Raw genomic sequence first — 27523 nt, 5'->3', positions numbered from 1 at the left:
TGTGTCACTTAGAATATTAATTACATAATTTGTTTTCTTCAATAAAGCATTTACTGATGAAATAATGTAAACAAGAAGCACCAATCCACACCATTCATCAGTATCCATTTATTTCTGATGATATAAAAATGTGGTCGATACTTATGATGTACAAATACATGTATAAATGTAAACATATTTTAAAAACAGGTAGCACATATAAAAAAGTAATACTCAGAAATACAGAGCATTATTGTAATAGCTGGAAAATGTTAATTTTAACTTTATATTAATCTTAACTTACTGATAAATACACCCTTTCAAAAAGAGTTTCCAAAAAGTACTGTTGCAGCACCAAGAATCAGATGTTAATACCATATAAATCTGATATATCATGCTGCTGAATTATATTCACATACCATGGCAATTACATTGTGCCCAAAGGTAATTAAAAGAATACCATGATACTACCATGGTACATGTTCAACATTAGTGGAATACCATTGGTGTGTTCAGTGGTTAAAATTTGTAAAAACTGGCTGAACCTGAATAAAACGAATCTTACAAGCATAATACTTAAACACTTGACAGTCACTTGAACCCTTTCAAAAAAGCATGTTTTATCCCTAAGATCACATTTCTTTTACATATCTGGGTTTTTAACATTTTATATGTTCACTGCAATGTAACAAAGTACAATTTCTTAACTTATTACGCTTAATAAACATCTGGGGTGCTGTAACATCTGTATAAATGTAAGGCACTTACCAGGTACCAGATCAATAAAGGTTTTGAATGAAAAGCACTATACAAACTTTAGCTCTGTTTGTTTGAGGTTTTCACATTCATCACAAAGGCACATTCATTGAATAGGACTCAGACAATAGGTGGAATAGGGATAAAAGTTGAGTTTAGACTAGGGGAGGGGTGCAGTTAAAGTCAACATAAAATCAAACCTGACTTACTTTGTAAAAAGCACATTCCTGGTGTTATTGTGCACTCGGCGAACATGTTATTCCAAAAACAGCAATGTTTGTCTTTGTAATCTTTCATCAAAATGTAACAACTTGCTCCGCCTCTAAAACGACTGTTCGTTCTGGCTGACATCACCAGGTCCACTTATTTTTAAGCCGCTCCCCTTAAATCACACGGATCAATTCTGGTATGCAACATCCACTTTTAATGATCAAATCAATTCCCATGGATAAAGTCCCGCCCCTAAACTTTTATTTCCTACTTGGGAATATGACACATTATGGAAGTAAATTGGGTAGCGAACACAATGACTTTAAGTGATAGAGCTTCAGGTATTAGGTTTTCATTCGATCGTTAGATGGTCTCACAGTCGCAGGTCCAAGTCCAATTCTGGATCATCAATTTGGTCCTTAAGTCCATCAGCAACAGGCTTCAAGAGGTCAGTGAAGTGTTTGATGTTGGTTTCATGCAGGATCACCTGCGTCAGGTAACGCTCACGTTTGATCTGTTCTGTCAGAGCTTGTGGAACATCCGGTATCATGTAGGACAGTATGAACTTGGTTAAGTAAACAATGTGCTGCAAGGAGAAAAACTGCATATTTACAACCTTAAAAAAAACGATCAAAGCACATGAGTTAAGATAAGAGTTCATCAGTCACCTACCTCTACCACAATCATAAAAGCTAGTTTGGCACCAATGACGTGCCAATAATATACGCTGAACTCATATTCATTTTGATGACCAGGAGGATTCCTAAAATCTCGATACCTGATTGAAAACATAATGTCAATTAATTAGTCATTCATTAGAGTTAACTGTCAAGGAAAAAAAACTGCTCTTTATATAATAATGCAGCTCAGTGAATATTTCACACACACACACACACACACACACACACACACACACACACACACACACACACACACACACACACTGTTGTGTTTCCATGTTTTATGGGGACTTTCCATAGACATAATGGTTTTTATACTGTCCCCACAAGGTCAAAAATTTCGGGTTTTACTATCCTTATGGGGACATTTGGTCCCCACAAAGTGATAAATACACGCTACACACACACACACACACACACACACACACACACACACACACACACACACACACACACACACACACACACAGAATATACTGTATATAACATTAAATATAAAAATAATATTGTATACGGGGTCTGGGTAGCTCAGCAAGTAAAGACGCTGACTTTCACCCCTGGAGTCACGAGTTTGAATCCAGGGCGTGCTGAGCGACTCCAGTCAGGTCTCCTAAGCAACCAAATTGGACCGGCTGCTAGGGAGGTTAGAGTCACATGGGTAACCTCCTCGTGGTTGCTATAATGTGGTTCTCGCTCTCAATGTGGCACGTGGTGAGTTGTGCGTGGATGCCGCGGAGAATAGCGTGAAGCCTCCACATGCGCTAAGTCTCACTCGTAACACGCTCAACAAGTCACGTGATCAGATGCGCGGATTGACAGTTTCAGATGCTGAGGCAACTGAGATTCGTCCTCCGGCACCCGGATTGAGGCGAGTCACTACGCCACCACCAGGACTTAGAGCAAATTAGGAATTCCAAATTGGGGAGAAAATAATAAAAAATAAATAAATATTGTATACATAGGCATTATTTGTTTTACTGGCACCATATTTTATTAATCGTTTTTTCTTTTAGTACCTCAGTAATTGAAAACTGAAATCAAATAACAAAATTAAACCATATTCCTAAAAATAAAGGTTCTTCAAATGTCGTTTGCAGTGAGTTGCTATTTAGTTCTTATGAGATAAAAGAGTTCTTGGGATCAACTGCTGTGTCGTCAGTGGTTTCTGGGTTCTTTAAAGCACTAGTGGTTCAAATGATAACATTTATAATAAAAGTACAGGAATAAGTGGGAATGTTTGCACAGTTTACCGGCATGTGGTGCCATTAAACCAGTATGGAACGATGTCATCATTAGGTTTACTCTTATTGGAGAAGTCGTTGATGTTGAAGACAGACAGCGAGCTGTTAATGAAGCCCTGCATGGTGTGATTTGAGCCGTTTGAATATGGGCTTACAGAAAAAGCCCAGTAATAAACCAGACGAGGAATCATATCAGACGTGAAGGCAATGATAGCAGCCTGGAGAGGAAAACACACAGACAGTGAGCAAACGACCTAAATTACACAACACAGGCGCTAACGCTATTTCTTCAGAACTCACATTTGTGGCCACTGCTAGGATAGCGATTCCCTGAAGGATCGGCTGCCAGGCTCCAATGTCCTGAGCCTTTTCTGGAACTATTCGCCGGAACTGGGTGGTGATCTTCCAGGCGTCCACACGGATCTCACACAGATTATTGATAAGTGCCAGGAGAGGAGCCAACGGGAATGAGGCCACGAACAGAGTCACAAAGCCAAACTGGATCACTGCGGAATTGAGACACAAAGTTCAGAGTGTAGGACAACAGTTTTCTCATACCAACAGCTGATTAAACGAAAAACATCTATAGTATAATACTGATTACCACAGAAAATAATGTCCCAAGCAAAAATAGCTTTTCCAGCAATGCAGCTACAAATCGAAAGTCTACAGAGCAAGACACTTCAAGGGTTTAAAGCGGGTACGTGAAGTTTGTATTTTTGTTTAACTTCAGTAAATAACGGTTATAATTTGACCTGGAAATTGTCTAAATCGTCCCTTTTAAGCTTGGAAGACTTTTTTAGGTGGATTAAATTTTGTTTATGTTACTGACGTAATTCCTGCTGGTATAGTTAGCTCCATATATATAGTAAACATAGTTACGCCACGCCCCTTTTTTCGTATCCATGCATGAATCGTGCAAAAGATGCTAAGCTTGCAAACTTAACATGGTCATGTCCAGGGTTTAAATATTGCATATAACTGTGCACAGACAATATTAGTGCTTCTATCACACCAGTCTCATATGTAAACACATCTTATAATCAAGTCTTGTGGCTAACAGTGTGTACTTCGATTTTAAGTGCCTAAGAGTGGAAATTATTTTCTATGGGAATCGACGTTCTTCCACAAATGCTGTTTATAAAGCTCAACGATAGACATGAACCCAGAACAATCATTTAAAATGACAGTTGTATGTAATATCTCACCCATCTCCAGGTATTCATAAAACAGGCCGAGGTTCCCCATTGGCTGGAGCTGATAGTCTTGTTCCCAGCGTGGAATTACTTTCTCGCAACCCACTTGAGTGCAATGACGGAATATCAGATTCTTCACCCACCTATACACATATTTGCTTATTAATCTCTTATTTATCTATTTTAAACCAGTTTACAGACTAGTGGTTATGGTAATCTTTGTTTTTAAGTGGTTAGGGTTACAGGGGTAATAGTGACATTGCTGACTGCTGATTGAGTGATACTTACGGCATTAGGACTTCCTGTATGTTGTTCCAGACGGCCTTCCCTGTCATGATGATTGACAGCTGTGTCGTCAGCTCAGTCAGGCAGCCCCCAGGATCACACTGAACACAGTATCATTTACCATGTCACACGTTATATGAAATAAAGATCAATTCATACCGATCTATACACTTTTTTTATGTAGTACCTCTCATCACATGCAATAATCTTACAGAAAAGTTTCACCTCCTCATTGCGGTACGCTCCCAGCCAGTAGACGGGTTGTCCCGGATAGCCCACCAGCTTCCCTTTGAAGAACGCGATGTAGAAACAGGACGAGTAATAGTTCACAAACTGAAAGAGGAACATCTTCAGCGTCAGGCTGTTTTCGTATTCCGTTTTAGTCCGTGGCAGCTCTGTAGCACAGAATGATATGTTTTATTAGGGATACACTGGTATGAAAATTTGGGGCCAATACTGATTTAAACAAATACCCACAGGCCGATACTGATATTTTGCCACTTAACTTATCTTGTCATCAGATCACTGTTTTACTTTGGAATTACTCTTTTAAAAATGAACTAAGAAGTACAAATTATTTTTCACTGATCTAACAACAAATCATTTCTATTATACATTTTGTACTTTTGTTTTCGCAGCTCAAAACAACATATACCTGCATATATATACATGTAATGTATATGCAGGTATATGATAGAACATTTCAAATTCATAAGTATATGTCAAGCAATTCCACGGAAATGTCAACCACATCATGGAAAAACAGAAAGAACATAACCCCCTTTTAAATTCTGCATTATACAGTCCCGCCAGGATTTCGCGGCACTTTTTCCTGATTTCTGCGGCCCAAAATGACAGAATTTGCTGCAGCTTTTCTCATATTTTGAGATGCAGTTTGTGGTATTTTTTTGTGTTGTTTTGCAAACTCATAATTCCTCTGTAATTGTGCTAATTACTTTGCAAATGCAATCACATGTAAATATTTTAATGCATAATTACTTTCTATGCAGTTAGCAAGCAAGCAAAAAACAAATACAAAAAACAGAATTACATACAAAAATAGCATACCTTTAGGTGAAACCTGTGGGTGTTGGAAGACCCTTAATTACTTTTGTATTAAAATTGTCTGCCTCAGAGAATGCAATTAAACTTATCCAAGTTTAAAATAGACGTACAATAAATCTGTAAACTAAAAACACAAATGAGGATTCAATAATTGGGCCTGTTGCCATTATTCCATCATCTAATATTGAAATCTGATATGCATATATACAAATAAATATATAGAGTTCATATATTTGAGCATTTATTGACAAATTCAAATTCCAGAAATGTTTTGAAATAATTGTTTATGAAAATGGCAATTTTTGTCATATTTTGAAATATATGTGACCTTTTTTATTTCAGTAAAAAACATTTATGAACACGTATATTTATTATATATTACAGCATATAAGCATATTTTCATTTTCAGATTCCGCCCTGGGCAACTGCCCCTGTCTCCCATGCCTAAATCTGCCACTGGGTCAAGCTTTTCAATTTTGCCGCTGTCAAACATAAAGCGATGAAATTCCCTGTTTTTTTGCAGAAACTTTGCAGAAATTATAAAAAATTGCAAGCTGCCGCAATTAATGCGGAGATTGCTTGAATTTGCAAAAAATTGCGATCGCAAAAAATCCTGGTGGGACTGATTATAGTGGTAAAATTGACAATGGATAATGCAGTCCAGACCGCTAGAGGGCGCCACTTGCTCACACAGCACTGACTGAAGTGCTGAATGCAGAAACGCAGCCTTTTAAGGTTTAGTATTTGCACAAGGCCATATTGCGATTTCAGTCCTGATTCAATCAATCATGCAGCAATAATGGATATCATACGGTATCTGAGAAGTCTAATTTGGCTGGTTTCAAAACGTTTTGAATAGTTTGTCTTCTGAAGCGATACAATCGGTTTTGGGTGAGAACAAACCAAAATATAATTCACTTTTCACAAAAAATCTTGACATCAGCAGTCAAGCTCGATTACACATCTTATCGCCATCTAGTGCTTGGCGCATGTATCAAGCACTAGAAAGTGTAATTGAGCTTGAAATCATGATTGCGCCTAGAGACTGCATTGGCACGATGAACAGTGAAAAAGGAGTTGCGTTTTGGTCTGTTCTCACCCAAAAATGATTAGATTGCTTCAGAAGACATGGATTTGTGTTTAGCAGAAGATAGTAAGTCATAAGGGTGAGTAAATGATTTTTGGTTGAACTATTCCTTATAATTCTGGCAGTTACATCCTTTGTTTCATGCGTGAAATGCCTCTGTTGGTCTCTCACCAAAGTCTGTGATCCAGATGGCCACTTTTTCATAGACGTTGTTCAGAATCATAATAAGGATGAAGCTGATAATGGAGGCGGTGATGGACGTGGCCATCTGAGGGGTGACGTACTCTTTAAATGGCTCCAGCTCTTTATGATCCCTCAGATCAGCACGCAGCGTTGCAGAGAATGTGATAAACATCGCCAACCGATACACGATCACCCCGACCACTGAGGCAATAATCAGCATAACCTGACAAAAACAGACATCAGATAGATCGACAGTGTTTGAGTTTTATCTCTCAATCTGGTGAAGTCAACATGAAATGGAATTTGCAACCCATAATGTGACATATTTCCATGACAACAGGACATTAAATGAGAAAAATGTAGGACAGGACTTGATTTGATACATTGGGATTAGATTAGAGTTCGAGGAGGGGGGTAGAAAAATGAGTACTTGGTGACAAATTACCAGGAATGCATATTAGAAAAATAAATGGGGTGATCTTTGATTTCATGCTGACTTTAAAATGGCAAAATCTATTTACATATTTTGGAAGATTACCCAAAATAACACGGTGCCAATTCCACACGATACTCTCATGCATTTCCCACAGGCTGTAAAGGGCACCTTCTCATTGGTCTGTATAAAACACAAACACATTATCAGATACACCACTATTTTCAGTTCTCTGTTTTCAAGTTGATGATTTGTCATGTGGCTTATCCCTAAAGAAAGTATAACTATTCTGAATCCAGTAAAACCCTTACCTGTGTAACAGGGTTAAATTTTTCATAGACACATTTGGCCTCGTACTCGGGTCGCGGCTGTTCCTCTTGTTGAAAGAACTCCACCATGTCCCACTCGTGCTCCAGTTCTGCCTGGTAACGTTTCCAAAACTCCAGAAACAATGTCACTGAGAAGAAACACATTGCACAAATAATGCACCAGACTGACTGTCTCGGTTAACGCAATTTCGATTTAATCCTATAAAGCCTGACATAAGAAAGAATTGGTCCAAGATTCAAATATTTTGTCATTAAACTACTTTTATTACAATTGTAGTAGAAATTGCACAAAGCTGCATATATGAAAACACACAGAAATATTAGTTTAAATATAACACTTTAAATATATCTTATAAAATGTTTATGTCAGAATTTCCAAAGCGCTGTGATTTTGTTTGTGGTGTGCATGAATGTAATATAACGGTGATTGAGAGATCAAAAGCCTGTTCTATCATATTTGATACACGGATTTCAATAAAATAATATACACAATTTTAATCAAGCACAAGTTGCTTCTACTCATTTTAAAATACCAGTAACAATGTAATCATTACTGTCACTTTTACTTTATTAAAATCAGCAAAGATTTCAAGTACAAAAAACGAGTGCGTGTAATACAAAAGCGGACATTATTGGAAAATGTAAAAAAAATATTTTTCCATCAAGAAATGCTCGATATCATCCACCAGGTGGTAGCAGACATCTAGTACATTCCAGACAACAGGATTTTCAGCAACATTTTGATTATGTTAATGATGCACAGGCTTTAGAAATCAGCGTATCAAATGTGATACAGGCAGCGTTATTGGGTTAACTGCCCTTAAACATCACGTAATAAAACATGAACCATATTAAGTGTCAGTCAGATGGTCATAAATAACAATACATGTATTGATGACCCCTGACCCCAATCCTCTACCCCTTTCCAATGCTATATAATGTTGCATTAATGCTGAATGATATTTCTTTATAGTTATTATTGTTCTCGTGTCCTAGTCCTTGTTTAGTTCCTGTTCTGTTTTTCTATGTAATAGCTTTGGCAATACAAAATGCCTTTGTCATGCCAATAAAGCTCATTGAATTGAATTGGTCTCTTCCTGTCTAGGTGGGCAGTTCTTGGCCAATAAGCTGCAATGTGGACCTGACTTTTAGTCTCATGCAGCAAACTTTTGACTACTGTTACAGTCACATCCAAATGCGCATGGCCAGCCATCTGAATCATGTGACCATGATTTTATTCCTGATTTTATTTTGAAATCTATGTGGAAATCAATATGCATCGTGGGTTGCTCCAATCAGACTGAGACATTTAAGTGTGACATCACTCACCCCAAACAGACATGAAAACGGCAAACACTAATGTCCCAAAGTTATCAAACACACACAGTTTCTGTGGAGAAAAACAAACACAGAAACACATTTTCAGTATTACACCAACAAAAGGGAATTTCGTAAGGATCAGACATGAAATCCTCAAATCCTGCAGACCAGACACTGTGGGTGTTTAAACCACTGAATGATCCCTGTTGATGCAATAAAAACATGTTTGTGTGTATTTGAGCGCTGGTTAAAGTTGGACTCACTTTAGAAGACTCACACGTGGTGTTCAGTTTCCAATATGGACAGTCCTTATCACACTGTGGACACATGGTAATATTCCCACCAATCAGAGGGTCACACACCTCTTTGCTGTCCAATCAAAGAACAGAGTTATGGTCAAAATCCACATTTTCAAAGGACACAAAAGGAAACTGGTTTCAGGCCAACGGAGATACCATCACATGACATCTATTGACCTAGAACAGAGGTTTTCAAACTTTTTATGTCAAGGATCCTAACACATGATGATCCCCTTGCAAAGGACCCCCTTACTAAATAAAAAGGCAGCTTTATTTTCATATATAAACACACATTTCTATAGTGTGAGAACAATAGAAAGTGCACTATTATAAAGACAACATGCAGTTTGCAAAAAAGTACTAATATATATGGTTTTATATTATCATTGTACTAAAGCTAAAATAAATGGTTTAAATATGATCTAATTATGAAATATATTTATTTTGTATTAGGTTGATTGTTTTTCTACCCATAGATGAACTCTATGGGTAAAGTCTAGAAATTAGGAAAAAAACGAATTTCACAAAACTATGCAGATTTATTTTATTGTTAAAAACTATGACTGTCAATATAATAAAATAATCACGATTAAAGTTAAACATTTCCAACCAGTCTTTAGAAAGCAGAATGAAACAGTAATAATATAAAATCAGCAAATTTGCTCTTTGTTTTCTATCAGAAATGTTCAGCGGACACCAGTTTGCAAACCTCTGATCTAGAACAAATTAAAGTGCACTTTAGAGATAACCAGTGATTATCTCTCAGTAGAAATACAATCATAAGAAAATATATATATATTTATGAATTAATTTACTTCTTCGGACACAGCCATTGTGCCACATTGCAATAAAGGAAAAAGCATATTATGAATGATCAACATATTAAAGCATGATCTCAAGTATGATCTGAAAGCAAGAAATGATCATAATAATGAATCAAATGATGTTGAATAGGTTTCCTAGTCCTTGTAATATTTTATAAATGGCTCAAATAAATTGTTTATCATGTTTAAAATGTCAAAACTATCAACATAATTTTTCTCCATTGGGCTGTGATTTATGTTACAACAGGAATATATGGACATTAATGTGGGTTGTCTCTCAATTTACCTCCAAAAATGTTATATGTTAAAACCAAACAGCATGCACATCATATACATGAATGCTTTTCAGAAATCACAGGCCTTTTATTCTACTCATAATACAAGATATTTGGATATTTGGTTCAGGTATTTGTTTTTATTATTTAGTATTATCAGGCGGCTGTACCTCCACGTGCTGCTCTCTCTGGTTATGTATCCGTATATGAAACAGCCGAGACCAACCATAGCGGCGAGCGTCAGCATAACCGTGTAGAAACCCAACCAGGCAAAATAAATCCCTATCTTCTCCCCATAATACTTCCTGAGAGCAGAAACACATATGAACAAACTGATCACATTTATAGAGAAGCAGAAGTTATACCAGAGTCTAAAACAAGACTAAAAATGCAACAGCAGAATGACTCCGACAGACTCATGCAAACACACACATACATACACACACACACACACACACACACACACACACACACACACATGCACGCACACACTCTCATGCACGTGCACGCACACGCCCACACTCACACACACACACACACACACACACACACACACACACACACACACACACACACACACACACACACACACACACACACACACACACACCTTATCAAGTTGAGTGGTTGCATCTTGTAGAAGCTCTTGGGATGTGCCCACTCATTGTACAGCAGATATCGTTCATTGGGGCAACACGACTCTTTAGATTTCACATTAAACCTGCACTGTTACACAAAAAAGCACATTAGTAATCCATTAATACTGTAGTACAGACCTCATGCATCATTATAGATACTTAACATCAATTGCATCCTGTTTAAACCCATATAACGTTATACAGAGGCTCCAAATAAAAGCAAAGTGTGGCAGATACAAAAAAAGGAGACTAGTGCCATTTTCCGAAAGGCATACTGCCAACTGTTTTAGAAGAAAAGTAGTATGCAGAACGCATACTGTGAAGATTATGCAAACAATGGGCGAGTCTCACGAAACCTGTCAAAAACAAAATAAAGAAATGAGAAGTAAAATTTCTCTTATAGAAAATTTGAACAATTGACAAATGTTTTCATGAGATTCTCCCATATGCTGTTAAGTATGCAGTAAGTAGTATGCTAGTATTCCATTACAGCGAGCAAGTACAAGCCCAATCAGAGCACTGATGGTACTTACATCATGTAAAGGATACGCAGCCTTATACACGCCTCCATCCAGCAGCTTAGAGATCCCAAACTTCTTAACGTTTCCTTTGACATCATACGGAGCTCGGCAGAGGATGTAGTATGCCTGCAATCAACAGCATATCAATCAAATAAAGCTGAACCATAAAGTGGACCGTTGTCACACATGGTTTGATCGCTTGCTCTGATTCCAAAATAGAGTATCAGCCTCAATAGCAACGTTTATCATACCATCCTACTCCTCATGGCCGGTGTGAAGAACTGCTCTCTGTCCTTCACGTAAAAATGCTCCAACTGATTCTTCTTGAACGGGGCCGTGAAGAACTCCGTCTCCTTGGCGATGACCTCCGAACTGGGGTAGAAGTACTGCGTGAAGCAGTTGTACGCTGCTGACCGAGGGGCCAGATCATTGGGCTGAATGGGCAGTTTGATGTGCAGAACCTCAGCGTACGTACACAGAACGTCAAAGGGCATGTGCACTTTCACATAGGACATCTTCTCATCCACCACCTGCAAAACACAGCCAGACAGGAAACTCTCACAGTCAACGCCACAGGAAGGTGTGAGTATATTCTAGCAGAGCAGAACACAGGTTGAGATGAGAAAAGACAACATGGTTTCTATCCTTCTCATAGCTGTCCATATTTGCTGGTGGTGCTTTAAAACAGTGGATCTGAACTGGTTCGCAGGTCTGTTTTGACTACGGATGGCAGGGATAAAATAATGCTAAATGTAAATAATAAAATGCAACTAAGCATATAATTATGAATAGTTAGGATAGCAAATTAAAAAGGCTTATCAACTTTTCAAAGGGGAGAAAACATGCTTCCCATATCTTTTGCTGTTGGTGTCAAAGGTTGTCCAATCAAACGCTTCGGTGCTTTGACACAATTGCTTTTGTCACTTGACAGAAGCTATCTAGCCAAATTAGGCAGGTGCCACTGCTAACATGGACAGGTTCTGTGACATGCTCTCATACTCAAACTTCATTTTGAGTAAAACTATGCAAAATAAAAACAACATGATCCAGACTACAGGATAAATGGTATGTGCCATTTGACATTCAAAAGACATTGAGAAAATCTAAAAGAAGGAAACTCCCTTGCACTACAGGAAGTCCTTTTAAACGTCCCAACGGTTCAGTTCAACAACTTACAGATTGTGTTGCTTCCAATTCCAAACCCATACTCATCAGGCTTGCTTCAAAATACTCTCTTCGCCTCAGCTGCAGAACAGAAGACAGAATAAATGTTTGAATTACAGGTCAGGTTAAGATTTAGGTTAAATGGTTTGGGTGTATGTTAGGGTTACTGTAAGTAATGGTTGAGTTAGGTATGAGGAAATGAACTACATGTGTACAATTAGAGAGATTTTGACTGACTTTTCTCCTGAGGATAGAAGTTTTTTTCTCCGATATATTTTTGGACTCGTCCTCATAGACCAAAACAAAATCAATCCGCCTCCTTCCATCATTGAAAAACAGCGAGTCGGGGTTACCATTGAAATCAGCCTACAATAAATAAATAAACAGGTTTTACAGGAAACTCCAAATCTCAGGCGCTCATTATTCTTTACAAGTATTTTTGCTTTAGGTTTGACACTTTCAATATGGACAGATGAAAAATAGAAAACATACCCGTTCCACTTTTGGCACAGTTTGACCTTTAGGAATAGATTTGTATGTTGGCAACTCCTCCGCATAAACTGGGGAAATAATAATAGAAAATACAGTGTATTTAATCAAAACCATGGATGGATGGATCTCCATGTCATTTGACAAATACTCAGAACACATTTAATGATGGGCCATTTAAGGACATTCCACGACTCATCTCTGAACCAGACTTTGGACAACTTGTATGTATCCTTGGTCTTATTGTCTTGCTGAAATGTCCAGTGATCACCGAGCTTCAATTTACACACTGAAGGCATCATATTTTTCATGCCAAAATGGCCTGATAAATGAAAGAATCCATGGTGTCAGTCACATAGTCAGGATAGCCGTTTCCTGCGGCCACAAAACACCCCCATCACAGGACTGAACCCACCTCCATGCTTCACTGTGGGGATGGTGTCGTTCTTGTCATCTTACTCCAGACGTACTGCTGACCCATGGGTCTAAAACTCATTTTCAGTTTAGTGTCATACATCTATAAAACCTTCTTCCAGGACTCCACCGGTCTTTCAAGCCAACATTTTCCTTTGTGAAGTTTTGATTTCTTCCACACCCCAAGAAGGTTGCTGTTGCACCATATTTAAAAAATGTATGACAGTGCTGCCAACTTTGTCTATTGGAAATTGAAGTTCCTTGGAAATGTATTTTTAGCCGTGACCTTTCTTGTGTAATGAAATAATCTCCTCTATTAACTTTTGAGATTATTTCTAATTGCATTTTTGGCATAGAACGCTAAACTTACATTTTAAAACTTAAATAAGTGCCATTGCAGATTTATGACTTACTTTTGTTTTAAAACAATTACTTGTCTAGTCTTACATATTTAAGAAACAGCTAAATGCAAAAGGGGTTGAATAATTATGACATGGCTGTATTTAGAAATATTAGGTTATATATTCACACTATGACTTTGAATGTGTCACTCAACTGATATAGAGTGATCACAATGTATCGTCAGGACATTAATAAGATGAATAATTACTAAATAAACTCAATAAACATAACTTCTTAAACTACTTCAAAGAGTTCTCATCAAATAATCCTCCACATGCAGCAATGACAGCTTTATAGATCCTTGTTATTCTAGCGGTCAGTTTGTCCAGATACTCAGGTGACCTTTCACCCCACACTTCCTGTAGCACTTGCCATAGATGTGACTGTCTTGTCGGTCACTTCTCACGCACCTTACAGTCTAGCTGATCCCACAAAAGCTCAATGGGATTAAAATCCATAACACTCTTTTCCAATGATCTGTTGTCCAATGTCTGTGTTTCTTTGCCCACTCAAACCTTTTCTTGTTTTTCTGTTTCAAAAGTGGCTTTTTATTTGCAATTCTTCCCATAAGGCCTCCTGAGTGTTCTCTTTACTGTTGTACATGAAACTGGTGTTTAGCGGGTAGAATTCAATGAAGCTGTCAGCGGAGGACATGTGAGGCGTCTATTTCTCCAACTAGAGACTCTGATGTACTTATCCTCTTGTTTAGTTGCACATCTGGTCTTCCACATCTCTTTCTGTCCTTGTTAGAGACAGTTGTGCTTTGTCTTTGATGACTGAAGTTACACCTTTGTATGAAATCTACAGTTTCTTGGCAATTTCAAGCATTGTATCGCCTTCATACCTCAAAACACTGAATGACTATGTTCATAAAGAAAGCTGTTTTTTTTGTTGCCATTTTTGATCTAATATTGACCTTAAGAAACGCCAGTCTATTGCACACTCTGGCAACTCATAAACAAACACAAAGACAACGTTAAGCTTCAGTTAACAAACAAAATAGCTTTCAACTGTGTTTGATATAACGAATGCGTTCAAGCTGCGTTCACACTGCCAGCGACACGCAGCGACAAAACTACCTCATCTCCTTCATTTTCAATGAGAGTTGGCGACTTCTGGCAACACGAATGACAGCGACCACCGGATGTGGGCGTGTTCAGCAACTCGACAAAGTGTAACCCGCACACACAAACACAAGACGAGACAGTCACAATGTCGGAGAAAACTGCTTTATTCCAACAAAGCAGGCAACAGTACAAAAACAGGGCAAATCCAGTGAAGAATGGTCAGGGTGAGCGTTAAATCGAAGCCGGGGAATCAAGATAGGGTAAAGGGGCAAATCCAGAAGAGAGTGGTCAACGAGAGCGTAGGGGGTCAAAGCCGGGGTAATCAGAATAAGAATAACAAGTGGGAGCAAAAGACAGGGGAACAAGGGGAGCTGGCAAGCTAAGAGGAAGACAAGAGGAGGTCAAAACTAGACGAGACTAGCGGGGGGCAAAGAGACGGGAACTAAATACAATAACCAACAGGATTGAGACGAACGGGTTGTGAACTACATAGGGGCGAGTGCAGGTGTAAACAATGATTGGTGATGAGACGAGTGCAGGTGAAACTAATGTGCAGGAGTGCAGATGACGCGAGTGCAGGTGGTCATAATGTTCTGGGGGATTGGAAACGCGTGAGAAACTCGAGGAAGGGAGATAACCTACGAGCATGTGAGCGAGTAGGAGCAAAGTGGGCGTGAGGGCTCGAGCGAGCTTGAGGAGTGAGTGTGTGTGCGATGAAGCGGGGATGGGGCAGAGGAGCGGGGTTCGTGACAGTACTCCCCCCTCTAAAACGGACGGCTCCTGACGGCCGCGCTCGGTTGCGAGGAAGTGGTGCTGGACGATCCCAACAAACAAAAAACCCCTGAACAGACAACCCACAAAACACACAAACAAAATTGAGGGCAGTCCAAGGGGCACAGAGGGAAATGAGACAGTCCATGGGTCAATGGGCAGTTTCAAGGCAAGGCCAGGGGGAACATAGCGGACAGGCGGGTGGTCGGGAGATCTAGGGGGCAGCCATAGGGCAGAGGCTGGGTCAGGCGGTCTGGAAGGCGACTGGAGGACAGGGACTGGGTCCGGGGGTCTGGAAGGTGACCACCGGACAGGAACAGGGTCAGGAGGCCAGGGAAGAGGCCACAGGACAGGGAGAGTGTCAGGGGGCCACCGGACAGGGTCAGGGGGCCAGGGAAGAGCCGTGAAAGGCGTTGCCATCAGAGGCGGCACTGTAGGCGGCTCTGGAGGTGGGGTTCTGGAAGGCTCTGGAGGTGGAGCCGAAGGAGGCTTTAGGGGCGAAGGCCTGAAAGGCTCTGGAGGTGGAGCCAATGGAGGTGGCGCCGTGGGAGGTCCCCAAGGCGACGATCTGGCAGGCTCTGTAGTCTCGGGGGGTAGAGCTGTAGGAGGCCCGAGAGGCGGAGCCATAGAAAGCTCTGGAGTCTTTGGGAGTAGAGCCGTGAGAGGCTCGGGGAAAAAGGTCGTGGAAGACTCGAGAGGCTCTAGAGGTGGGGCCCTGGAAGGCTCGAGAGGCGCGAGGGGGGGGAGCCATGAAAGACTCGAGAGACGGAGCCTGAGAGGCTCGGGAGGAGGAGGAGCCCTGGAAGACTCGAGATGAAGCCCTGAGAGGCTTGGAAGGGGGTGGAGCCCTGAAAGACTAGAGAGGAGAAGCCCTGAGAGGCTTGAGGGGAGGAGGAGCCCTGAGAGACTCGAGAGGGGAAGCCCTGAGAGGCTTGAGAGAGGGAGGAGCCCTGAGATACTCGAGAGGCGAAGCCGTGAGAGGCTTGAGGGGTGGAGCCATGAAAGACTCGAGGGACGGAGCCCTGAGAGGCTCGAGGGGAGGAGGAGCCCTGAGAGACTTGAGAGGCAAAGCCCTGAGAGGCTTGAGGGGGGGAGGAGCCCTGAGAGACTCGAGAGGCGAAGCTGTGAGAGGCTTGAGGGGTGGAGCCATGAAAGACTCGAGGGACGGAGCCCTGAGAGGCTCGAGGGGAGGAGGAGCCCTGAAAGACTCGAGAGGGGAAGCCCTGAGAGGCTTGAGGGGGGGAGGAGCCCTGAGAGACTCGAGAGGAGAAGCCCTGAGAGGCTTGGGAGGGGGAGCCCTGGGAGGCTTGGGAGGAGGAGCCCTGGGAGGCTTGGGAGGAGGAGCCCTGGGAGGCTCGAGAGGAGGAGCCCTGGGAGGCTTGAGAGGAGGAGCCCTGGGAGGCTTGGGAGGAGGAGCCTTGGGAGACTAGAGAGGCGGAGGCCGCGAGGGCTCTGAGGGGCGAGCAGAGGCTGGCAGAGCCGTGGAAGACTCTGGGGGTGGAGCAGAACCCGGCAGAGCCGTGGAAGACTCTGGGGGCGGAGCAGAACCCGGCAGAGCCGTGGAAGACTCTGGGGGCGGAGCAGAACCCGGCAGAGCCGTGGAAGACTCTGGGGGCAGAGCAGAGGTCGGTAGAGCTGTGGAAGACTCTGAGGGAACCTCTGCGGTCTTGAGCACAAGACGAGACTGGGGAGAAGGGGCCCTCTTCCTTCTCTTACGTCTTCGGCCAACAGGGGACGTGGCCAACGGGACGGTTGAGGCTACAGGCGCTGGCTCGCCGACCGTGGCGGGCATGGGCGTTGGCTCGTTGCCCGTGGCGGGCATGGGTGCTGGCTCGTTGGCCGTGGTGGGCATGGGCGCTGGCTCGTTGGCCGTGGCGGGCATGGGCGCTGACTCGTTGGCCGTGGCGGGCATGGGCGTTGAATCGCTGGCCGTGACAGGCTTCGGGACTGGGGCCGTGACAGGCTTCGGGACTGGGGCCGTGACAGGCTTCGGAGACGGGGGCCGTGACAGGCTTCGGAGACGGGAGCCGTGACAGGCTTCGGAGATGGGGGCCGTGGTAGGCTTCGGAGACGGGGGCCGTGGTAGGCTTCGAGACGGGGACCGTGGTAGGCTTCGAGACGGGGGCCGTGGTAGGCTTCAAGACGGGGGCCGTGGTATGGAATGCTGGTTCAGTTTCTGCCTCCCCCACAGTAAACGAGGAACCAGCGCACAGTAGGGCGAGGTCAATAAACTGAGCCAGGTTGAGATAGCAGTGACCACCAGGCATGAATGATGAGGCTGGCTCATTCAGTCCAAATTGAAAAATGTCTTTCAGAGCCACCTCATCAAAATTCACCTGGTTGGCCAGGGCACAAAAATCCATAATATAAGTCTCTAAGGGTTGGCTCCCCTGGCGCAAAACCAAGAGTCGGGCCGCTGGCTCCATAATGTCAAGGACGGGGTTATGAGTTACACAACCGCTGCCTTGCATGAAAAACTCTTGGTAAGCGCCCGAAGAGCCGTCAAACCTCTCAGGGGGTTGAAGGCTCACGGCGCTCCGAAATGCATAAACGGGCTCAGGGGCAGACACAGGTGAAACAGGGTGAAATAAATCTGAAATAGTGCATACCTGCTGCCCCTGGGCCGTGAGCGCGTGGTCATCTCTCCAAACAGTAGCTCCTCGCGCTGAATGTGACGTGTACCTCCGCTCTAGCGAGCTGCGCGAATCCTCAGCGCGGGGCATTGTGACTGTCTACGGTGAGGTTGGTTATTTTGTAACCCGCACACACAAACACAAGACGAGACAGTCACAATGTCGGAGAAAACTGCTTTATTCCAACAAAGCAGGCAACAGTACAAAAACAGGGCAAATCCAGTGAAGAATGGTCAGGGTGAGCGTTAAATCGAAGCCGGGGAATCAAGATAGGGTAAAGGGGCAAATCCAGGAGAGAGTGGTCAACGAGAGCGTAGGGGGTCAAAGCCGGGTAATCAGAATAAGAATAACAAGTGGGAGCAAAAGACAGGGGAACAAGGGGAGCTGGCAAGCTAAGAGGAAGACAAGAGGAGGTCAAAACTAGACGAGACTAGCGGGGGGCAAAGACATGGGAACTAAATACAATAACCAACAGGAGTGAGACGAACGGGTTGTGAAATATATAGGGGCGAGTGCAGGTGTAAACAATGATTGGTGATGAGACGAGTGCAGGTGAAACTAATGTGCAGGAGTGCAGATGACGCGAGTGCAGGTGGTCATAAGGTTCTGGGGGATTGGAAACGCGTGAGAAACTCGAGGAAGGGAGATAACCTACGAGCATGTGAGCGAGTAGGAGCAAAGTGGGCGTGAGGGCTCGAGCGAGCTTGAGGAGTGAGTGTGTGTGCGACGAAGCGAGGATGGGGCAGAGGAGCGGGGTTCGTGACACAAAGTTGAGAAAGGTTTAACTTTATGCAAATGAAGAGTGACTTTCGGGAGCGACAGCCAATACGAGAGAAGATGGTCGAGCTCACGTGATCCTTCGCTCTCTCAGCTCCTGCAGTGACGGAAAGATGGAGGAAAGGCTAATCCTTGCAGTTAGCAATAGAGCAGTGTTATGTGATATGTCTCTGCCCACGAACAGGGACATATTTAAGAAAAATCATGCATGGAAAGTAGGGTTGCAACGGTATGAGATTTTCACGGTATGATAACCGTCTGAGAAAATATCACGGTATCACGGTATTACACAATTACTTTTATCAGTGAAAACAGAAGGATTATTTTATTTATCTATTTATTTTTGAGCAAACACTTTATTATAATTGAAACTTGAAACCATTTATTTTATTGAGGTATGTGTAAAAAAAGTCTCACTTTTGAAAATAAAATAAATAGAAAAAATAAGAAAGCAAACAGAATTATAATAAACAGAATTATAAACATGATAAAAAAATAGCATGTAACTATAACATGTTATATAACTAAAGCATGTTAGCATAGCATGTTAAATTAACTAGTAAATGAAAAATATCATCAGCTGTGTGAGCTTTTAAATATGATTATTAACAGTTAACATATACTGTAGGTGCACGACAGCGAGGCCAGACTGCTCGTGTCTGTACCTTTATCTCAGTGCTTCTCAACTGGTTTTGCTTCAGGACAGATTTGACATTGGAAATCAAGTGTCGACCTGTCATAGATTAAACATAACCTGTATTTAATGTATCCTGGGTTGCATTTCCTTTTATGTTGTTGTTTGTGGTTTTCCAGTACAAGGACATGCATCAAGTGACATTATTTTTGTTGTTGATGTCAAAATCTACAGGAAGTTTCTCTCCCCCTTTTAAAAATTTAAGAGCATATTTACTTATATGGGCCCATTATTATCCCGTTTGTTATCTAATATTAAATATTTATACACATATTACACAGAAGGAAAGGCTCCTCATTACCATGGTCAGTGTGCTAGTCTTAAATAATAGTAATAATAATAATAAATGAATGTGTTTATGAAAAATAAATACTAGCTGAAACACATCTTGAAACTTTAACTAAAACTGCCACTGTTGATATAAAATGAGGTCTAATAGATTCTACCTTTAGATTATTTCATATGAAACTGAAACATTTTGTCAAGATATAACAGTTACTTTTACTCATGTCAAATCCTGAAACAATTTTGTAAAGGTGATGATGCATAATGAAAACAAAAATGAGTGCATAGCACAGTTGCTCATTTCCTCCTCATGCTGTTTGGCATGTGTGCTGTTTGGCATGTCAGGGCTGAATTGAAATTGGGCACATCAGTTTTGATGTCTGCGCTCCGCAATATTGAGGGAAGCCCAGTTGTTGAACGCGCGTGCCAGAGAGAAGAGCAGATCATTAGCGCGAGATCGTTACACTCGCGAAAGTGAAGATGAGAAGTCGTTAGCTGTTTGCGAGATTATCATTAAATCTGCCTTGGCAGTCCGAAATAGTCGATCACTTGGGCGGCCGCCAAAATATCTTCAATGGGAGAAGTTACCATGGCATTGTTCTTCCCCTCTTGTCCTTGACCCAGTCCGAAAAAAACAATTGAGAAACACTGCTTTAACTCAAACACACACACACACACACACACACACACACACACACACACACACACACGCACGCACACGCACGCACGCACACACGCACGCACACACACACGCGCACACACACGCGCACACACACGCACACACACGCACACACACACGCACACTCATGTCAGACCCCCTGTCCTCGCTTCTCTCTGACATCTGCTGCATGTGTGTGTGTAGCGCAAGTTGACAAGTCTGACAGACAGTCGAGGAGGAAAGGAGATGCGCACGCGAATGTGAGATTCTCCGTCCAGTTGCATTTTTTTCTCAATACCGTAGATAAGCAAATGTACATGGTATGATAACTGTGCATTTTCAACCGTGCATTTTCAAACCGTGGTATACCGTGAAACCGGTATACCGCTGCAACCCTAGTGGAAAGGTGTATCTCTTGATCGCGGGGATTCCAAGTAGGTTTAAATCATCAAATAGCCTGTAAAATTAACTATTAAATCATTTGTTTTGAAAATGTGTTACATGTATGACAGCAAACGAAACCATAAAAATGACGACTGAATGTGGGCGTGTCAAGCGATGCAACAAAGTTGAAAGTTTAACTTTATGCAAATGAAGAGTGACTTTCGGGAGCGACAGCCAATACGAGAGAAGATGGTAGAGCTCACGTGATCCTAATATTTTAATAATAATATTAATTGTAAAGACACAGTGCTGTTTAGACTCTCCATACACACCATTAGCGACCTAACCGCCAGCCACTGGTGTAATGTGAACGTAGCTTTAGGTTTGGGAGTGATGGCTGCTGGAAATGGGGTCTGTCTAGATTTGATAAAAAATGACTTTTTCCAAATAGTGATGGTGCTGTTTTTTTACATCAGTAATGTCCTGACTATACTTTGTGATCAGTTAAATGTCACTTTGGTGAATTAAAGCACTGATTTCCTATATATATATATCACATTATAAATCCAACATTTATGGTTGAACACAAACATTAAAGCACTGGACTTAGGACAAAATATTACATTCAAACTGATCAAACTAAATTACACAGCATGCAAAAGAACACTCTGGAATTCTGATGTCATGTTTACTCACAGCAATGAGAGAGCCCAACCACAACAACTGCCCAGGGAGTAAAGCATTTTTTTTACTCAAATCAGATGTTGCTTGCTTGGGTGGAAAATGTCCATAGCAACAGCTTGAAAACAGCCAGTGAGGGAAACTCATTTTTTCCACATCTGACAGACTTTATGAATAACGCCCCCACCACACAAACTCACACAATCTCACACACAATCCTCTCTACACCACAGACGAGCAGTCCTGACACATTCACTACCAGTCCAAACATACAACTCATTCCTTAATATCATTTGTAAATAATAGTCAAGTCATTAATACAAATAAAAAAGTACACAAATGGAAGTATGGGAATTATGTAGAGACCAAAACATCCTGAGATGCTTCTTAAATAGTTTTAAAGGTGTTCACGTGTATGCTGGACACTTGCTGGCTGATTTTCCTTCACTATCCACTCTATTAAACATTACAATTTTAGCTTAGTAAGAAATGAAAACATAGGCACAACTTATATGTCTACGAAGCTATTGTCAAACATTTAAGCATGAGTCTTGTGCATGAGCAATGAGCATAACTTTTGACATGTAGTGTGAAAACTTTGAGTATTTCAGTGGGGTTAGGGTTAACCCTAAAGTGTCTGTTCAACCATGTGTGTTCAACATGTGTTCCACAAGTCACTTCTATTAATAACAACAGTAACAATCACATATTAAAGTGGCACTAAGGTTATAACATGTTTATAAATTACATCAAATTGAATCAACAGAACTGGGACATCATTCAGCACAATAATAGACTCTAAGATTTCATACACACACATGCATTTAATGAGATTGAAAATAATCCTAATACAATTGTGAGAGAATTTGAATAGTCAGAGGGATGGTGCAAAAATGGTTTCTTTCTGGTTTATTAAATTGTGTTGCATTATGTATGCCTGACTTAACCTCTTCCTGATGCTCACCACACCTGCTGCACCCGAAAGAAACTAAAGAGTTTGTTCACTTTTTCTGTGAAGCATATAAAATAGAAGTGATAAAAGAGTGATGAAATGATATAAGAATGCAGAACTCACCCATTTCTTTCAGCATAATCTCATTTTCTTCCTCCTCTTTCTCTGTCTCTGAGTCCAGCTCAAGAATATCATTGTCTTCTGTTTCACTCATCTCTAAGTTTATAACAATCCGCAATGCACGTCAAAACATTGCAACATGTAACAAGTAAAGAGCGTGTGTAACGAAGAGATTAATGCAGAGATACAAAGAATCCAAAACAAAACCACAGAGCAACGAAACAACAGCCGTAAAGAGAAGCGAAATTCTCCCTCTGGTCTGAACTTGCTCGGAGTAGGTGGGGTCGGAGGAGGGGTTTTAGGGGTGCAGATGACAGTCATTACAAAAGCATGCATGTCTGTCTTATGCATGTATCTAGCTTCCGCTTTTGCATTAATATCAGATTTTTTTGTTTTTTTGTTTTTGATTAAATATTGCTATTGTTTTATATGTTTTTTTTCCCCCAACACAATAAGTCGCACTCTATTTCCTCGGTCACCCGTTAATTAATTTACCCTGTTAAAAATATAAATTTGGCGCATTATTTAGCAATTTTCCTCCAAAAGTCAGAAAGGCGTTTCTGCGCACTAGGAACGAATTCCGTGTCCTTGATTTTGCACGGATGGATTTAAGTGACGGATGTGTGTAACAGCGTGTAATGTCCCCCACATTTTATTCCACTTTTAGGGTGTATAATCTTATCTACCCGTTACGTTTAATGACGTTTGAAGTCTTTTAAGTTCGTTTTATGTTTTTACTACGATACCAATATTTTTAAGCGTGTGACTGACTTTGGTGGCATACTAGACAGTGATGCTAGCAGGCTTAAGCTAACCGACTGTTGCATACTAGAACAAAAACAAGAGTGTGCTTGAAAGTGCAACATATGAAAATATTACCCTCAACCAAACTGCTCCATCAGCAATTGTCTAGTTCAGAATTTGGACGGAGTCCTGATTTTTTATTGTATAGGATCCCAACATAACACAAAATATGCTATTTTTTTTAAGAACGCGTAATAGCCAACAGGACTTCCCTTTAAAATAGTAATAATAATCAACAAGATAAAATTCCCTATGTGGAGATTTATTTAAAGAAACATTTTCAGGATTTTACATTACATCTCTACCTAGCAAAATAATATTCCAATACAAGACAACCTGCTGAGCTCTAATAACAATTACACAATCCAAAATATATATAAAAAAGACTAAGAATAAAAAAAAATAATAACATGTATCCCTGGAATGAAATTAGACAAACAAATAGCTTATTCTCTCCAAGTGATCAATTGATTTCATTCTTTATTTGCACATTGCAAAGCGTCTTGCAGCATTGTTTGTAAATGAAAGTGGGGTACACATAACAGAGTACCTTGTGCACAAAAGACAATAAACACAGGACATTGGGACTCAATACAATAACAATATGAACAGTATTCAATTTCACAAAATGTAATTTTCTTAGTGTCATCTGTGGTGGGTGAACAGTTCCAGAACCGTATCTACATTTTACAGTAGCTACTGAAAGTTATATATGAGAACATAGTCCTTGTATAAATAATAACTAGTCCTCTGCTAGACCATTTTCAGTTGTTAGAAATTCCCTTAAATAGAAAACAGATATGCTGGTTTGTATGATAAATAAACGTAATGCCTAGTGTAGGTACTGAGTGGTGAGTGTTCAAATCCTATCCAGCTTCAGATGGCATTGAGGAGTTTAAATATGGGGGATGTGGCTATCGTAGAGTCTGAAGGATCTTACATGCTCTGGGATGATTTGGGATAAATGTCAGCTGTGGGTCTGGGAGGACAATACTAATGCCCTTGCAGAAGCTGTGTTTCTGGTTCCAAATATGTTTTCAGCTGTCTAAACTATCCCCTGCAGTGATTTGTGGTCACAGACTTGCAGTTCAAATACCAGTTAGAAATACAGCTGGTTAGTACACTGTGGTAGAATTGTAGAAACTTGTGAGGTTTAGGGTAATTGTATTGGTTAAAAGAATTTGGTTGATCTTAGGTAGCTAAAATGCAATAGGTTTTGTGTGGCGCTTACTATGGAAACAAAGAGACAACCCTGTGGCTACCCCTGGTGGTGAGCCTGACAACAGAGGCCATTTTAGCAGACCACCATCATCATCAAGCTTTTTATATATATATATATATATATATATATATATATATATATATATATATATATATATATATATATATATAGATATTTGCCTCTTGAGACTAAAAAAAAAAACTGAATTTTTTTGTTGTTGATTTTTTTGAATGATTCTATAGAATGTTGCGAATAATACAACCTTAGTATGAAGGCATAACATAAAGCTAACGTAATAATTTAAACACACAACACCAAATACAATTGCTGTGATGCAGAGTAGTAAAGTCCAGTTACATGCTTTCTTTCCTTCGCTTGATTGCTCAACCATGAATCATGTTGAAAATGTTGGTTTGTTCAATGGCCTAAAGGTTGTATGGGGTCAGGTTACTGACTCCACTGAAGGCCAAGACCAAAAGTGTTTTGAATGTGATCCTTGGAGCTTTGAAATATAAATTCAGCAAAAAAAAGACACGTCATCTCACATTCAACTGCTTTTATTTTCAGCAAGTTTAACGTGTAAATATTTGTATGAACATAAAAAGATTCAACAACTAAGACATAAACTTAACAAGTTTCACAGACTGACTAACAGAAATGGAATAATGTGTCCCTGAACAAAGGGGGTCAAAATTGAAAGAATCAAAAGAAAAGTCACTATCTGGAGTGGCCACCAGCTGCATTAAGTACTGCAGTGCACCTCCTCCTCATGGACTGCACCAGATTTGCCCAATCTGGCTGAGACAGGTTACCCCACTCTTACAACAAGGCACTTGCAAGTTCTCGGACATTTCTGGGGGGAATGGGCCTAGCCCTCACCCTTTGATCCAACAGGTCCCAGACGTGCTCAATGGGATTGAGATCTGGGCTGTTCGCTGGCCATGGCAGAACACTGACATTCCTGTCTTGCAGGATATCACGCACAGAACGAGCAGTATGGCTGGTGGCATTGTCATGCTGGAGGGTCATGTCAGGATGAGCCTGCAGGAAGGGAACCACATGAGGGAGGAGGATGTCTTCCCTGTAACACACAGTGTTGAGTTTGCCGGCAATGACAACAAGCTCAGTCCGATGATGCTGTGACGTACCGCCCCAGACCATGACAGACCCTCAAAATCAATCCCGCTCCAGAGTACAGGCCTTGATGTTATCGCTCATTCCTTTGATGATAAATGCGATGTCAGACCATCACCCCTGGTGAGACAAAACCCCCAAAAAATTAATTGTCTACCGTCTGTAAGCTGTTAGTGTCTTAACGACAGTTCACAGGTGCATGTTCATTGAAGTATGGAAAACATTGTTTAAACCCTTTCCAGTAAAGGTCTGTAAAGTTATTTGGATTTTTTCAAAATTTAAATGGAGTTTATATACAAAGGTGCAACATTTGAGACTTTCCAGGCGTTGAAAATAAGTCACACAGCATCAATTTGGATGCACTTATTTGCAAGTGAAGGAAAGAGCCATTACGGTTCTCCAGAACTTATTTCAGAACCTCTGTTGGGTCCCTCACATGTGGAGAAGTGTAAGGCTGCAGGCATAGCTCCAAAAAAGGGGCGTGACCTCCAAAATCAGCATTAAAGATACAGAGAGCCCCAAACCTAACCCTTTCCCTAACCTTAACCGTGAGTGGAAGTGACTTTCAAACTACAAGGAGAAGTTGTATTAAATATATCTAATTCCAGTGAAAACAATGCAACATTTTCAAACACACAAATCTGTCCATCCAGTCTAATATCAAGAAATATAAAAGAGCACATGCTCGAAATGTTCAGATGATTTATCTAGTTTCTCATACCTGGTCAAATTTTTATATCTTTGATTTGTTTAATATTATAGGTGTGATTCAGTTTATTTCTAAAACCATAAATTGTAAAATTTTAAGACTTTCTGATGAGACTCCACAAGTAAAAAGGTAGTTTTCTCTCTTACATTCAGCCTGTAAGCGAGTCTTGTAAAATCTTCTCTTTCTTGACATTTATTTACATTCTCATGTAAGTTCATTCTAGTACTTTAGAGAATATATCTGGACACTGGATCTTAAATCCTCCCCTACAAAAAATGTATTTAAATCAAGTATCTAAATAATGTTTTTAAATCTGTGTAAAATTTGTCATCCTATGTTGTTTCATTGTTTGTTTTACATCGGTTGGATATCGATTTTGCAGTTTTTTGGTCAACATTTGTCATTTGTGCTTTGAAAATAATCCTGACTTGACAACTGTATTCAAGAGTCAATGCTTTTCTATTACTACCTTTTTTAGTAACAGAACAGTAAACACTGAACTCTGCTGTTTGGGGCGAAATAAATGGCGAATACCCCATAGACTTACACTGGAGGGGGGACTCTAGGCATAACTAGAGAACAGACACCATAAAGATAAACTATAAGGAGACATGAAGCAAAGATTTACTGTAGAAATGTACATGTGCAAGAGCAGACCAGGAACGAGGACAAACACAATAGTAGTTGACACAAACTAATCAGACTAAATAAGGTGAAAACAATTATGGCAGGGCATGAGGACACGACAAAGTACGTATTGGACTGGGTCTGTTCACTCCACAACCATCTTGTTAACTCTCCGGATAGAAGCTTATTTTAACAGTAAGGTGGAATTCATCCCT

At 40.8% G+C, this 27523-nt stretch overlaps 1 protein-coding gene across 1 annotated transcript; it reads right to left on the bottom strand.

Annotated features, from left to right (window-relative positions):
* Positions 1-103: 103 nt before the first annotated feature.
* On the bottom strand, positions 104-23086 carry LOC127637381 (anoctamin-6-like). The gene is made up of 20 exons (XM_052118407.1): positions 22816-23086; positions 12978-13045; positions 12723-12851; positions 12498-12566; positions 11573-11851; positions 11334-11447; positions 10773-10888; positions 10333-10467; positions 9028-9133; positions 8774-8834; positions 7427-7572; positions 7221-7298; positions 6671-6905; positions 4573-4742; positions 4351-4448; positions 4075-4205; positions 3167-3372; positions 2876-3084; positions 1618-1723; positions 104-1531 (listed from the first exon to the last, which is right to left on the bottom strand). The coding sequence occupies exons 1-20, from the start codon at positions 22904-22906 to the stop codon at positions 1319-1321; spliced, it is 2760 nt and encodes a 919-aa protein (XP_051974367.1). The 5' UTR covers positions 22907-23086; the 3' UTR covers positions 104-1318.
* Positions 23087-27523: the final 4437 nt, after the last annotated feature.

This window comes from Xyrauchen texanus, chromosome 45 (genome assembly GCF_025860055.1).
Source record: "Xyrauchen texanus isolate HMW12.3.18 chromosome 45, RBS_HiC_50CHRs, whole genome shotgun sequence".
Lineage (NCBI taxonomy): Eukaryota > Metazoa > Chordata > Actinopteri > Cypriniformes > Catostomidae > Xyrauchen > Xyrauchen texanus.
Note: the sequence above shows the minus strand (reverse complement) of the source record. Positions and strands in the feature narration are given on the sequence as shown.

What these genes read in the sequence shown, in the direction of transcription:
- LOC127637381 (XM_052118407.1), bottom strand. Translation starts at nt 22,906, where the DNA reads ATGAGTGAAACAGAAGACAATGATATTCTTGAGCTGGACTCAGAGACA. An exon ending in CGGCCATGAGGAGTAGGATG is followed by an intron (nt 11,448 to 11,572) that starts GTATGATAAACG and finishes TGTTGATTGCAG; the next exon opens with GCATACTACATCCTCTGCCG. An exon ending in ATACAGGAAGTCCTAATGCC is followed by an intron (nt 4,206 to 4,350) that starts GTAAGTATCACT and finishes ATATGTGTATAG; the next exon opens with GTGGGTGAAGAATCTGATAT.